The 13,758-nt window shown below is 38.5% G+C and overlaps 1 protein-coding gene across 1 annotated transcript; it reads right to left on the minus strand.

Annotated features, from left to right (window-relative positions):
• Nucleotides 1-1,156: 1,156 nt before the first annotated feature.
• Nucleotides 1,157-13,705, minus strand: tm9sf4 (transmembrane 9 superfamily protein member 4). The gene is made up of 18 exons (XM_030139250.1): nt 13,682-13,705; nt 11,858-11,968; nt 10,590-10,689; nt 9,487-9,643; nt 9,127-9,262; nt 8,865-8,988; nt 8,217-8,338; nt 7,747-7,858; nt 7,565-7,635; nt 7,347-7,479; nt 7,126-7,207; nt 6,927-7,002; nt 6,121-6,204; nt 5,154-5,329; nt 4,988-5,051; nt 4,708-4,827; nt 3,972-4,061; nt 1,157-3,852 (listed from the first exon to the last, which is right to left on the minus strand). The coding sequence occupies exons 1-18, from the start codon at nt 13,697-13,699 to the stop codon at nt 3,703-3,705; spliced, it is 1,926 nt and encodes a 641-aa protein (XP_029995110.1). The 5' UTR covers nt 13,700-13,705; the 3' UTR covers nt 1,157-3,702.
• Nucleotides 13,706-13,758: the final 53 nt, after the last annotated feature.

The following is a 13,758-nucleotide window of genomic DNA, read 5'->3' on the forward strand; positions in this document are numbered from 1 at the left end:
CAAACATGCGGCTCGTGGGCCAAAAGTGGCCCTCCAAAGGGTCCAATCAGGCCCACAGGATTACATTTACATTTATGCATTCGGCAGACTCTTTTTTTTCTCCAAAGCAACTTACAGGGGAAATCCAAAATTTAAATAAATAAATGAAAAATAAAATAAAATAATAAAGACATAAAGCAGCTGTACAATTAAAAACAGTGTCGTACAGATGATTAAAAAGCAAAATTATAGACTAAAAATACAAGAATAGATTAAGAAGACATAAAAACAGCTGTACAATTTAAAACAGTGAAACAAAAATACCAAGTAAAACCACAGAATAACCATAATAATACATTTAAAATGGAATGTTTGAAAGTGCTAGGACAGGAGGTGCTCTCTGAAGAGCTGGGTCTTCAGGAGCTTCTTGAAGACAGGCAGGGTTGCCCCTGTTCTCGTAGTGCTTGGTAGATCATTCCACCACCGTGGAACAACCCATGAAAAGATGAATGGATGAATGGATGAATCTGGAAAGTTCAAAAATTACACTATCAACAAACATGGGTGTTGAAGTTGTTTTAGTTCAGGTTCCACAAACAGAACAATATGATCTTAATAATAGCATAATAATTTATAAATAATACAACTCCAAAATTTCTTATTGGTTTAATGTGTGTGTGTGTGTGTGTGTGTGGGGGTTGCTATCTTATAACAATAAAATGTGAATAACATGAACTAATATGAACTACCTGAAATGTAAAGAAAGTTAAGTGCAATTTTAACAAATATTATGCCTATTACTACACATTTGTGTAACATTGTGTGTAATGCACATGTATAAATGATAAGGTCAGGCACAATATTGTTAAAATTGTGCTTCTTTTCCAACAAAATTTCAGTTTGTTTGTGATAGTTTGTAAATGTAAATCTCTTCATAACTTAATCTTTCTTATTGCACTAAAAGAGAAAAATTTAGAGTTGTCATTATTTATAGGCTATTAAGTTATTTTACTGGTCCGGCCCACTTGGGGATGAATGCGGAACCTGACTGAATATGACTGACACCTCTGTTCTATACGTTAATGAGGAGAACCACACACAGCAGCTGCTCCTCTGATCTGACAAAATGAAATGAAGAGGATGACCTGGATTTTGGAAATGACAGTTGAAGCTCATGTTCATATTCAACTTGTCATCACTTTATTGTTTTGTCATTGTACATTTTATAATTGAACATTCTGTAAAAGAAACCAAAGATTAAAAGTAACAGAAACGAGTTTTTTTTTTTTTTTTTTTGAAAGTCATCATGAGCATCATGCTTTTGGCTAAAACGATGACAGGGTCATTACAGAGAGCGCCACAAACAGCGAAAACGCAACAATACAAAGCAGTTTTTCTTTTATTTACATTGTAAACCCCTCGATCATACATATGCACGCATGACTCGGGCCACTTAAAAGTCTATCTGTAAAAAATCTCCCCTGGCATGTGCACCTCAGCAGCAGGAGAAGAGTGTCCTTCTGTCTTTACATGAGACAGCAGCCGAGTGTCAGCAATTCTGACAGAAAACAGAGGACAAACGGTGGTCTGTGTACAAGAAGAGCTTTGGATGGGGAAGGACACGGGAATTTAGAGTAATAATCCAGACATTTATGAAATTTTTCTTTTTTAAACCTCTGGGATTTTCTGAGCAGTCTTACATGGCCAAAAAGTAAAAAAAAAAAAAAAAAAAAAAAAAAAAAAAAGTAAGATTTTGGCTCATTTTGCCCTCTTAGGATCCAAGTCTGAGGTTGACTCAAAAATGAAAGGATGAGACATTCATTCACCATCACCATAACTGTTTTATCCCTGGAGAATCAGGGTTGGTCTTAGGCACCTGTCCCTCCTCTGTACAGCACCACACCGACAAAAAAAACCAAAAAACAAACAAACAAAAAAAACTCCTGTGCAAAAACGCCTACCACTAAAAACTGATCAAGTTACACACATAAATACATCCTGCACCAAAACCGGTTTGACAGTAACCTCTGATGCAGGAAGAAAACAACTGACATTGTTTAGAAGGAGCCTGTGGACAGATGCTGTAATCACATTTACTGACGGGGGGGCAGACTCAGACATATGTTGTGTGTCTTTTTAATGTAGGTGGACGCAGACATCATTAATCTGCTACAGTAAACTAAAGTGGTTGTCGGTGGAAAGTTCCTCAGCTCCACAAACGCATTAAGAAAAACAGTTTAGACTTTGCTCTGAACCTGAGGAAAGAGCAACTACAGTTCAGCAACCACAAAAATGTCATCTTAAAAGCAGAAAACGAGCTGTAATGTAAGAATACCGGTGTCAGTCTTCACGGAAACAGCCTCACGTTACTGCACAGATCTATTAACAACACTGGAGGTCTCTGCATCCTACTGCTATTGGGCTGGAACGCACACAGGAGGTCTCGCTGGCTCTCAGAAATTATTTTCATCATGTACACAGAATGTATCATACATTAGACTCAAAACAAATAAGGAGGCATCGATCCTCAGCTAAATGGTCCTTGGATTTAACCTTCGCAAATGTTGCACTTCCTTCCATAACTGCATAGTTCAGCAGGCACCCGGCACTGCTAAGGCTACACTGACGGCATAGTTCAAGACTGGAAAAGAATGAGGAAAAAACTTAGACATTTTTGCAAGTGACGACCGGAAAAGCTTCAAACACACATCAGACAAAAGAGCTTCTACTTTTCAGATAGAAGATAGTCCTCCTCGTATGTGTTGCGACTGTACAGAGCTTTTTCTTCTGTCCAACTCCAGTGGCTTCATCCAACAGTCCATTACTTCGGGGCAATGGGTTCACATATTTTAGCACAGTCCCATTCAGTGCTGTTCTGTATCATTTAGAGCAAATGGACCAATATTTTGACATTAATAAGAGACCACTGTTTTGGAAGGAGAAACTAATATTTTGATTACAGTTGTGGTTAACATGGTCACACCAGGACATGGAAACTGTAGTAAAAAATAATAGTACATTTAATTTATCCTTTCTTGTGTTACAATGTAAAACTTCCCAGCATTATTTCCACCCACATCAGTTCAAGACAACAAGCTTAACACCATAACCACAGTTAGACAACCCAATCCTCCTCGGATCTGTAAAGTCTCTGAAATCAGACAAAAGAGGAAAAAAAAAACGACATCTGGAAAAAAAAAGATAATGGAAAGAGAACAGAGAGGAAATCTCTTCCCAGGAAGTTATTTAAAGAAATTAAGTTTGATGCAGTTTTTGTGATAACAAAAAAAACTCTGTATAAGTTAGGTTTGCTTGAGTCAACACAAAAATAAAAAAAAAAAAAAGTGCAGAACCCTTCGTCTGACAAGCTTTGGCCCACTGTGATGTGTGTACGACAAAACAGCAGAAGACTATTACTGTCCAATAAGGAGGTTTTCTCTTTCTCTGTCCTGTGAGGAGGAGGAAGAGGAGGGGGGAGGGGGGCTCATAGAAACAGCAGAGCCATGTAGCGCTGCCACACAGCTGTTCTTCCCCTTGAAGCCAGTGGGTGGGGCTGTTGCACCGTAAAAACGCACCGTTCTTATTCCCACTACTCAAAAGTCAGTGCTGGTTTGGACATGAATTAAAAAAAAAACATGTTAGAAAAAAAAAAAAAAATGTGACTGACAACAAAAACAAAATGACACACAAAAAAAGAACCCCAGCAGTGGCGACAGTGACGACTCACTCAATCTTGACTGCAGCATAGATTTTCCTGATAAACATATAGGCTGCATAAAAGCCAATCGTGCCTGTAAGCAGCCAGAACGACAAGACCATCAAGGCTGTGTAGCCGAAGTACAATAGTGAAGGGATGAACTCCACAATGTCCAGCTGCAGAGAGGAAAAGCACATTCAGGATTAACATGGCGGCTATTCAAAGACTTTGCTACTGAGTACTTTTTCTGTTGTGAACATCAGAAATACTACAACAACCTTTTTTTTTTTTTTACCTTGTTAACAAAGTAGAAGACGGCATAAATAAGTACATAGAATGCCGAGCCACCTGAAACCAGAAAGGTTCTCCACCACCATCGGTAGTCCTGTTGGCGAGGAGGAAAGCAGGAATCACAACAGTTGTAGGTGCAGACAGGGTTCAGGTTCAGGTTCAGGTTCAGGTCCAGGACCAGGAACAGTAAGGGCTCATTTATGCTCTGCATCAGGGGTGTCCAGTCCTGGTCCTTGAGAGCTACTATCCTGCATGTTTTAGATGTTTCCCTCTTCCAGCACACCTGACGGTCATTATCAGGCTTCTGCAGAGCTTGATGATAGGTTTATCATTTGACCAGTTAGCCGAATCATATCAAGTTTTTTATATACTTTCCTCATATATTTCTTATCTTACACATTTATGTGCCTTTGAGCATACTCTAAAATTCAACTATGAGAGAAAGGTTTTGCATACTTTACTAAGCTTTTCACATAAAATTCCAGACTTTTCAAGATCTGGAAAACAGCGTCTCAAAATTCCACACTTCTTAAGACTTTCAAGACCTGCGCAAGCACCCTGTGTTAGAACTGTTCAAGCATACAACACTGTATTTGTTTAAAACTTAATTCCATGGCTTGGCCAAAGCTTTTATTTAACTTCTTGGAAAACAACATTTTAAAACTTCCTGGTTTTTCATGACCGTGGGAACCCTCAAATGATTTGCTGGTTTTCAAAAACCAGTTGGTGCTTTCACTTACCTCTGCACAGAGCTGGAAATAAACCATGACGATGCTGATCTGAGAGCAGGAGACCACCAAGATGATGAAGACCAGAAACAGGAAGCCAAAGAGGTAGTAGAACTGATTCTCCCAGATGGCCTGTAGATGGTTACACACACCGGAATGAGAAAAATAAGCCTTACTTTTCATCTCTTCTCCAACTCTCCAGAAATATTACAACATTTTTGTTAAACAATAAAACGTGTGATGTGACTTGAAATACTTTACACAAGTCTAGAGAACGTAAAGCTGAACTCACACTGAAAATGAAGAAGAGCTCAATGAACATGGCGCCAAAAGGCAAGATCCCAGCCATCAGGATTCTATTTGAGAGGGAAAAAAAAAACGGTTATGAATCATGTAGGTGCAGGACAGACATGTGGATTCAATCTCCTTTACTGACTGAAGACAGACTCAGCACTCACCCTACAAACTTGTTCATGTACCAGCGCTGCTCTGGGACCTGCCGAGGGATCTGGTTGGTGCGGACCGGGTTATCATAAGGCTGCTTACGGAAGCCAAAGTAGTAGCCCAGGTAGACCAGGGGCATGGAGATTCCAAACCACATACAGAGCAGGGCCAGCATGGTTGTGAAGGGAACCTGTTGTGGTGACGAAGGGAGACAGGAATTCCAGAAATAATGACCCATGAATGCATTTTCAAAAGACATTTCTATCAGATTTCTATTCATAACATTAAATTAGTAAGTCATAGTGTAGATTGTCTGAAATCTCTGCCTCATGGCATAATTGCCTAACTCATACACTACATAGACAAAAGTATTGGGACACGTTGAATTCAGGTGTTTCTTTTCTAACAGGGGTCTGGGATACAAAACAATAATGACAAATGCCACAATATAGTTTTATATTGTGATAAATATCATATTGATTATTCATATTGATGTTTATATCTCAAATCAACATGAATAGGACATCTTACAGCTGTAGCCATGATGTGTCCCAATATTTTGGTCCATATAGTTTATAAACATCATTATTTCCCGAAAGTTTAATGGGAGATGTGAAGAAAGTAGATGGTTAGCTGTAGTAGAAAATTATTATTTACAATCAGTGTGATAAAATATTTAAAAAATTTAGAGGTAGAACTTTTAAAATTATAGTCATGGATAAAAAAACACAAACAAACAAAAAAACAATTTAAACCAAACTAACCAAAGCAATGATATTTATCCCAATATAAAACTATATTATGACATTTGTCATTGTTGTTTTGTATCCCAGACCCCTGTTATAAAAGAAACTCCTCAATTCAACGTGTCCCAACACATTTTCCACATAGTGTATGACAGGCAATTATGCTGTGAGGCTACAGGAAATGTTAGAGTTGTTTACATTTTTGTGATATACATATTGAAGTGATGATACTCACTGCTCCAGAGGAGTGCTCTCCCCAGATGAAGCAGTTGAGGATAAAACAGATTCCAAAAACCACTGCAGGATACAACGTTGCTGTCTACAGTGGAAACAAAAGACACAAGAGAAGCCTTTCTGTTGGTTGGGTTTCCTCCCAAATGCACAACAGAGTGTAACTGAATTTTCAAAAACCTGGCAGGAAGAAAATGTGAATGCAGGCATGTTCCCCTAATATTAAGACTTCAGTTCATCGTGGTTTAAAACTTTACCCTGACATATTTCATGAGCAGCTGACAGATGTGGAAGATATTTTGTCCAAAAACCTGATGCAGGATTTCCCTTTTGTCTCCTGAACCAAACCCACTGGTCTGGATCATATAATGAAGCTTCAAATTCTTACACAGGTTTTGTCTTGACATTATTTTCTGTAGCTCTCAGCATTTCATTGGCAAAAGCTGATTGTTTCTTGTAATTTAATTGAGGAATATTGACTGAACATCTTTTTATTGGTCTACACCTACTGCAGAGACTTATAATTATTTACTAAATGTGTTTCCATTGCACTTATGGACATTTGACTTACTGACACACCACCTTCTCGTTTTTTCTAGTCTAAATTGTGCTGCTCAAAAATGCAAATAGAACCAGCTACATGGAGGCACCCTCGGATGATCTATTCAGCCACTATCTTAAAGGGATAGGTTTCATTTATTCTTGCTTATAACAAGAGTACTCTGATGAAGGGAAACTGGACTGAAAAATAAGATATTACGGGAAAATTTGTCACTAATAAAATGGATTTTTTTTTTACGACCGACTCACACAAAATGCTCCTTTCTTCCACCGATGGCCTTTCAGTGTGCGGTAAAGTCTGCCGGCAAAGTATCCTCCAAATACACTAGCAGAGAAACACACAAGCAACATTAACATTAACATTAAAGGAAAATGAAAAATGACCTCTTTTTGATAACTGCACGTTTTAGTATGAAAAGAGGATGAGAGACATGGACATAGTTCTTACCCCATGAACATAAAGAGGAAGCAAGCAGTAGTCATCAAAGCCCCTCTACTGGATGGAGACAACATGCCCAACATGGCAACAACTGTAACGGACAGAGACAGAACTGGTGGTCACTTAAATATATTAGACATTATAGATTATACACACACAAGCAAACTAATAATTTTAAATTTCCATTATCTAAATATGTGAAGTGTTGTTGTTAAAGAAAACGAACTCACAGATGACAATGAGGACCATGCAGAAGAGCTGAATCCCTGAGCCCAGCAGAGAACTGAGGATCATGGGATACTGGGGTGGTCTGAAGACGTCACCATGGACATTCTTCCATCCGGATTCTTCCATAGTGTCCTCCTGTTTACAGGGGTATTTAATCAGTACCATTTCCAAAAGACAATGAAAATTCTTCCTCCAACACTTGAATCAAAGCCTTTCTTACTATGTCATCCTCTCTGTTGTAGTTTGCGATGTCCTTCCTCAATGTCCTTATAATAATCATACTCAGAATACCTGAGAGGACAATGCAGAAAACAAAAAAGGATGTCCATCATCAGTAAAGACGAAAATGTCAGCACTGTACTGTACGTAATAGATGACAATTGTTACGAGGGTTGGTCATACCAGACAGGAAGAAGACCACCACCACCGAGTTGACGATGGAGAACCAGTGGATCTGGACATCACTCATGGTCAAGTATGTGTCCCATCGAGACGCCCACTTCACCTCGCTCTCCTGCAGAGGAAAAAGAAGGGCTCAACAGTTCTCCTTTTACTATTATTTTATGTCTGACTAAAAAAACGGAGGAAAATGTCTGAGAAAATTCCATTTAATCCTTTGATTTTGTTGTGAAGGAATAATTTTACATCAGCTTGGATATTATTATAATTATTAATTAAAGAGGATTCATGGGTTGATGTCCATAGTGAATGAACAGTGAATGAGAGGTTTACAGGGAGAAAGCAAAACTCAATCAAACCTTTAACTGATTCTTGCTTAAACAGTTTTGAAAGCAATAATGCAATGTTTTCAGGGCTTAGGACGCCTGTGATTACAGATCACACTATGGGTCAAATCAGAGAGAACCACTAACCTTCCAGCTGACGGAGTAGGTGAAGAGTACTTCATTCTCTTTGCTCGGGTCAATCTCCTGAGGGGCTGAGCCGCTGGCCTCAGGCAATGTACACATCTTATCCTCTTCAACAGGCTTCAGATCTGACAAGAATGAACATAAATAAGTATAAACTTTTCTTCCTGACGGTTTTAGGACTGAAATATAATAAAGTAATTCAAATCACTAAAAACTTAACTCCATAACTTTTCCAGGCATGGAAAATTTTAAAATTCCATGCTGATAGTTTTTCCCATGACAACCCTGTCTCTCAGAAACAAGGAAATGCTGTTGTTGGCTGATAAATGCTATTAAGTGCACCAAAAATTTATTTTACCATTGATGACTTTTGTTCATAAAGGTGATTTTTGTCATTTATTTATCAATATGTTTTTATTTCACTTAAGTGTACTGCAGACAGAGCACAGAAAAGACCTTACTTTATTTTATCAGATGCAAAAGTCCAACACAGTAGGCATTAAATCAGCCAACAGCCACCCTGCTTTCTACATAATTTGCATTGGCTAGTGAAAAAACAGTAAACCACTACAGTATGTGTTTGTCCTCCATCTAACTGAATTTTTTTTCCCATCCTGGAAACACCCAAAATCCAGCTGCATTGACACCTACCCTCTATTTTCACACTTTGGGGAACAACCTCAAATCGCACCACCCTGTAGTCGTGGATGTCTTCCTGCTCTAGTTTCTCCCTGTGGTAGTACAGGATGAAGGACAGGTGGTTGTGCAAGTAAAACTGTGAGGGAGAAAACGGACAGAGCAGGACAACGGTCAGTCCACACAAATATACATGCAGACATCACATTAATCCTGTCCACTTTGCTGAACATCCGAAGAATGTATTCAGAAGGCGGAGAGTGATTATAATGGCTACCTTGTTGTTGTCGACAAAGCCCAGTCTGTAACCATGTTCAAACTGGATGTCTTTCTTCTGGTCCTCTTCTCCTCCTGTCTCTCTGTTAGGGGGATAATACTCTAACCTGGTGGCAACGGGTAGGTTGTCTGCAATACTGAGACACATGAAGTGTTTGTTATTTCTGGGTTGCACATTTAACTTTTTTTTTTTTTTTTAATGTACAGTGTGCAATAAGAGCCTGTATATGCACCCAAGGATACAGTATTTACACCAAGGTCATACCAAGATATTATACAGTAGAGCTACAACAACATGCTGTTTTTGTATTCAACAAGGGAAAAGGTCAAAATCAGCCCCAGTTGAAGAAGTAGTGCTTACAGGTGAACATAATACTCCTCCTGAATCCGCTCAGCAAACAGTTTGCTTTCTGCAACGCTGAGCTTTTTTTTGTTGCACACCATCTCACACTTCTTGTTCTTGGTCATCTCCACATTATACAGGGTATTCACAATACGGTCCCCACGTAACACCTCCCCTATAAAACAACAGCAAAAGATGCTAAGAAAAAAAAGCCTTTGACATGATGACAACAAATGATGCTATATATTTAGAGTTACAAAGAAAAAATATCTACAAATCAGTCATAGACATGTTTAACACTAATGGCTCTGTTTGAGAAAGTGGGTTTAATAACAAGTGATGGGTTAACCCTGAACTAAAGAGATTAGTTTCACAAAGCCACTACAGTGTGACTCTAACAGAGTTACTGGGGCAACTAACTGCGAAGATAGGCTGCTTGCTGGCAGGTTTCTTAAACTGAGTTTCCGTGCATCCTCCACTGCTGTTAATACACAGATGTGTCCATTATCCAAACACATCCATTACAATTAGAAGTGACACAGGACTCTCACATTCCTTATCACATTCATATCACATTATCCAACATATTACCAGGTTCACAGATATGATGCCTTGTAATTTGGACTGTGATCTCTGCCCTGACATTCACATATTACATATCATAGATTCTTTATGAACAACGTGCACATTAAGACAGCTGCCATGTTTTCAGGAAGGTTCACGTTCACTGTAAGTATTAGTGAACATAATTCGAATCACTGTTTAAATGAAATTATTTACAAAGATGATACAAATATGATCAGTACATATGCATATAGCCTGCAAACGCCTGCACATATTTGAGCTTTATTTAATTAACATGGAGGAAATGCTTTTGTGGCTGCCTGATGCCATGGTGACGCACCACCTGTTAGCCCCAGTTAAGGGGGCTATTTTCATGGAGGTGCTCCCTTAACTAAATCTGATCACCTACAAAGGAGCCATAAACTTTCCCTGTCTCTTGCTTTATCAACACAAACTTCTGGATTAGGCTCAAGATTTCATTGGGTCTGCTTCATGAAACAGGGCCCCAGGACTTCCTGGACTACATTCCATGTAACAGTGAATTGGAAGAGACTTACCAAGGTTTTCTCCCTTGTAGAAAATGGTATCTGGCTTACAGAAAGGCAAGGAATAGTATTCATACGGGAGCTGGGTCCGGGAACTGGTCAGCTTCACTGCCTGAAAAGTAAATGAGTTGTTTGTCTCATTAGGTCACAAACATTATGGCAAGTAAAAGTACACTTTCAAAAAAGTGGCCTACATGATATCAGAGACTGTGTTTCAGCTTTGCAATTTCTAACTGTGCCAACTCATGTCGAAGTTTATTAGTGATTTTTCCACAGGACTTATTTTAAGACTCAAAATTTGCAAAGCATAAGTAAATACTACTGTATGGACATTCTTTTCCAGCAGTTCCATGATAACTCATAACTAAAAGCCTAGGTCTCATTCATAAGCAAAAGGAAGGTATAAATCGCAACAGTGTACTTTTTTTTTTATTTTTTAAACAATTTTTATTTTTCAGTTTTTAACAGTACAAAACAGTCTCCTCAGGTTGAGGAGTAGGAGAGAAAAAAAAAAAAAAAAAACTGATGAAAAGAACACCCTGTGATGGTGTCAGAATATTAAGGTCCCTTAATAGATATATTTGTCTCTGAATGTCAGCCACTTTCCCCAGTTTTTCACAAAGAGATTTTCTTTTAACTTCAGTTTATATGTAAGATGTTCCATGACAAGTATATCATCTATGATTGAAATCCATTGTTTATAAGACAGAGTATCAGTCTTAAGCCAGTTCTTTGTTACGGCCTTCTTTCCGGCCACCAGAAGGATCTTGACAAGATATCTGTCTTCTTTATGTACTGATTCTTCCAAATGTCCAAGGTACAGAAAAAGACAAGAATTTGAGATTGCATATCCCAACACCTCACAGAGAGCTGAGTGAACCTTCCCCCAGAAGGGTTGGATATTTGAGCATTTCCAAAACATGTGTGTGTGATCGGAATCCCTGTGATTACAAAGTCTCCAACATGACTGTTGAGTATTCATTTGTTTACTTTTAATTTTAGGTATGATGAAATAATGAATTAGATTTTTCCAATTAAATTCTCTCCATTTAGGTGACTGTGATGTTGATTGGTGTGTTTCCCACATATCGTACCAGATCTCCTCTGGGATTTTCTCACCCAGCTCTCTTTCCCATTTGGTTTTAACATACAATGTTGAATCATTTCTAGAATTCATCAAACTAACAGTGTACATTTTTAATGCATAAGGTGAAACCCTGAACATTCCTTACCACGATGTTTATTCACCAATGTGAGTGCTGATTAAATTTTAGTCATACCTTTATGTCTACAGTCTCACCCTCACGAAAGTCCCGGGGTGCAACTCCGGGAACATAAAAGGGCCGAACCACAGGCAACATGGTCAACAGCAGCAAGGCCCACCACGTCTCCTGCAAACAAGGTCAAACATTTTACCTCATGATGCATATATAGATTGTAATGAACAGAATCTTTATAAAAATTCAAATTCCTTCTTAAAATGCCATTTGAGTTTTGAGAAACTACAAGTTAATAATTCAATTTCACCATGTTTTGGTGGTTTTTACATTGTTTAACAGTTCATGACGCATCAGAAAAAGTGCTTTTTTTGCTGTTATATTTAAAATAATGTTACAGATCAGGCTTTACTGAAAGTTTGGCAGTTTTGGAATGCCTGACGTTATGTGTGTTAAACCAACAACCAAATTTCAGATACTTGCCAAGTAGGGGTCAAATATAATTCAAGTTTCTCCTATGGGATATATATTCAATGTCAATGTATAGCATGATATTTATACCATAATAGAGTTAGATCCCTTAAAGCCAATAAACATTCACATTATGTGAGAAATGCCATATAATGGTCCTTTAAAAATATGATCTGCTTGCTGATGATAAAATTTGAGTACAGCGTTGAGGAAGGCACCATTGACAAGGACCAACAAGAGACATCAAACCTGAAATGGGAGACATTCCTTCCTATGAGCAATGCTTGAGTAATTTAGTAACAACAGTTTTAAGTCAGAGACACACTGAAAACAGTTCATCTGAGAGCAAAGTCTGCACTTGCTAGAGGGTATGTGGGGAAAAAGATATGCTTTTCTGTGAAACTTGCTGCATCTAGACTTCCTGACAAGATAATAACCACAAATATAAAGACAGAGGCAAAATGGTTCCATTACACAACTGGTAGCAGCCACTACAAGACACTGTTCTTCCGTAGATGAACAGAAATTGCTGTTGTCTCAGTCATAATGCAGTTGGAGACAGTTTTGCGGAAATTATGTTTGTGACAAAACTGCAGATACATTCAGTTTATAAAGATGTCAGTGATGTATGCCGGTAAACAGTGACAACCCGTTACATATGGAGATGTACTTTTTACTTTCGCGTTTTGGCGAAGTAAACAAAAAAGGTCAAAATACGATGTTTTGTTCATTATTACCACACATGATCAGCTATGTTTATGTTTGTTAATGTTGGAAAATGGTAATGAAAAAATGGGTACATACTTAAACTACGGAGGTGTCAATAAAGAACTACCAGTAAGTTAGCAAGTGTTTCGCTTTTCTTTTTATTCGTTTACATGTCCTTGCAAACACGAACACCTTTAAAGAGTAATCAAAGTCTTTTGCGTTTCCTTTCTTACTATCACTAGTTGATCTGTTACTGACAACCGGGTAATCTGTGAACTGTACAGACAACATCCTCAAACTAACGCTGACAGAGCTGCTAACAGCTAACAGCCACAAGCTCAAAGTTCAGCAAGATGATTTCTCCTGGCTGTGTGAGAAATGACAGTCAAACAGGAGCGTATATGGACATTCGTGGTCTGTTAGCACAGACTAGCACTTCGGGCAAATGAAACAACCCAGTTTTGTCAGTCACACACCAGTGACAATCACGCTAGCTACTAATAGCTAGGAGGCTAACTTAGCAAGATCGTCAACATTCAAACAGCGGCACCCCCGTTCTTACAATCCCTGTAAATAAGTGTCTGGTTAATGTTAATTCTTTATTAACTAAGGACGACGTCCACTACAATTACAGCACTGTGTCAAACGTTATTCGGGCAGACAGTTGAAGATGTATAGTTTGAAGAAAGAGTTGGCTTTTCCACTTACCATATCCGCGGCCGCCATCTTGAATACGTGTCATAAGTGACGTCAGGGGAAGGAAGTTGTCAACTGTGGTTGATCAG

Source organism: Sphaeramia orbicularis, chromosome 7 (assembly GCF_902148855.1).
Source record: "Sphaeramia orbicularis chromosome 7, fSphaOr1.1, whole genome shotgun sequence".
Taxonomy (NCBI): Eukaryota; Metazoa; Chordata; class Actinopteri; order Kurtiformes; family Apogonidae; genus Sphaeramia; species Sphaeramia orbicularis.

What these genes read in the sequence shown, in the direction of transcription:
- tm9sf4 (XM_030139250.1), bottom strand. An exon ending in GAGGAGTATTATGTTCACCT is followed by an intron (nt 9,263 to 9,486) that starts GTAAGCACTACT and finishes CATGTGTCTCAG; the next exon opens with TATTGCAGACAACCTACCCG. An exon ending in TCTTCTACTTTGTTAACAAG is followed by an intron (nt 3,853 to 3,971) that starts GTAAAAAAAAAA and finishes TCCTCTCTGCAG; the next exon opens with CTGGACATTGTGGAGTTCAT.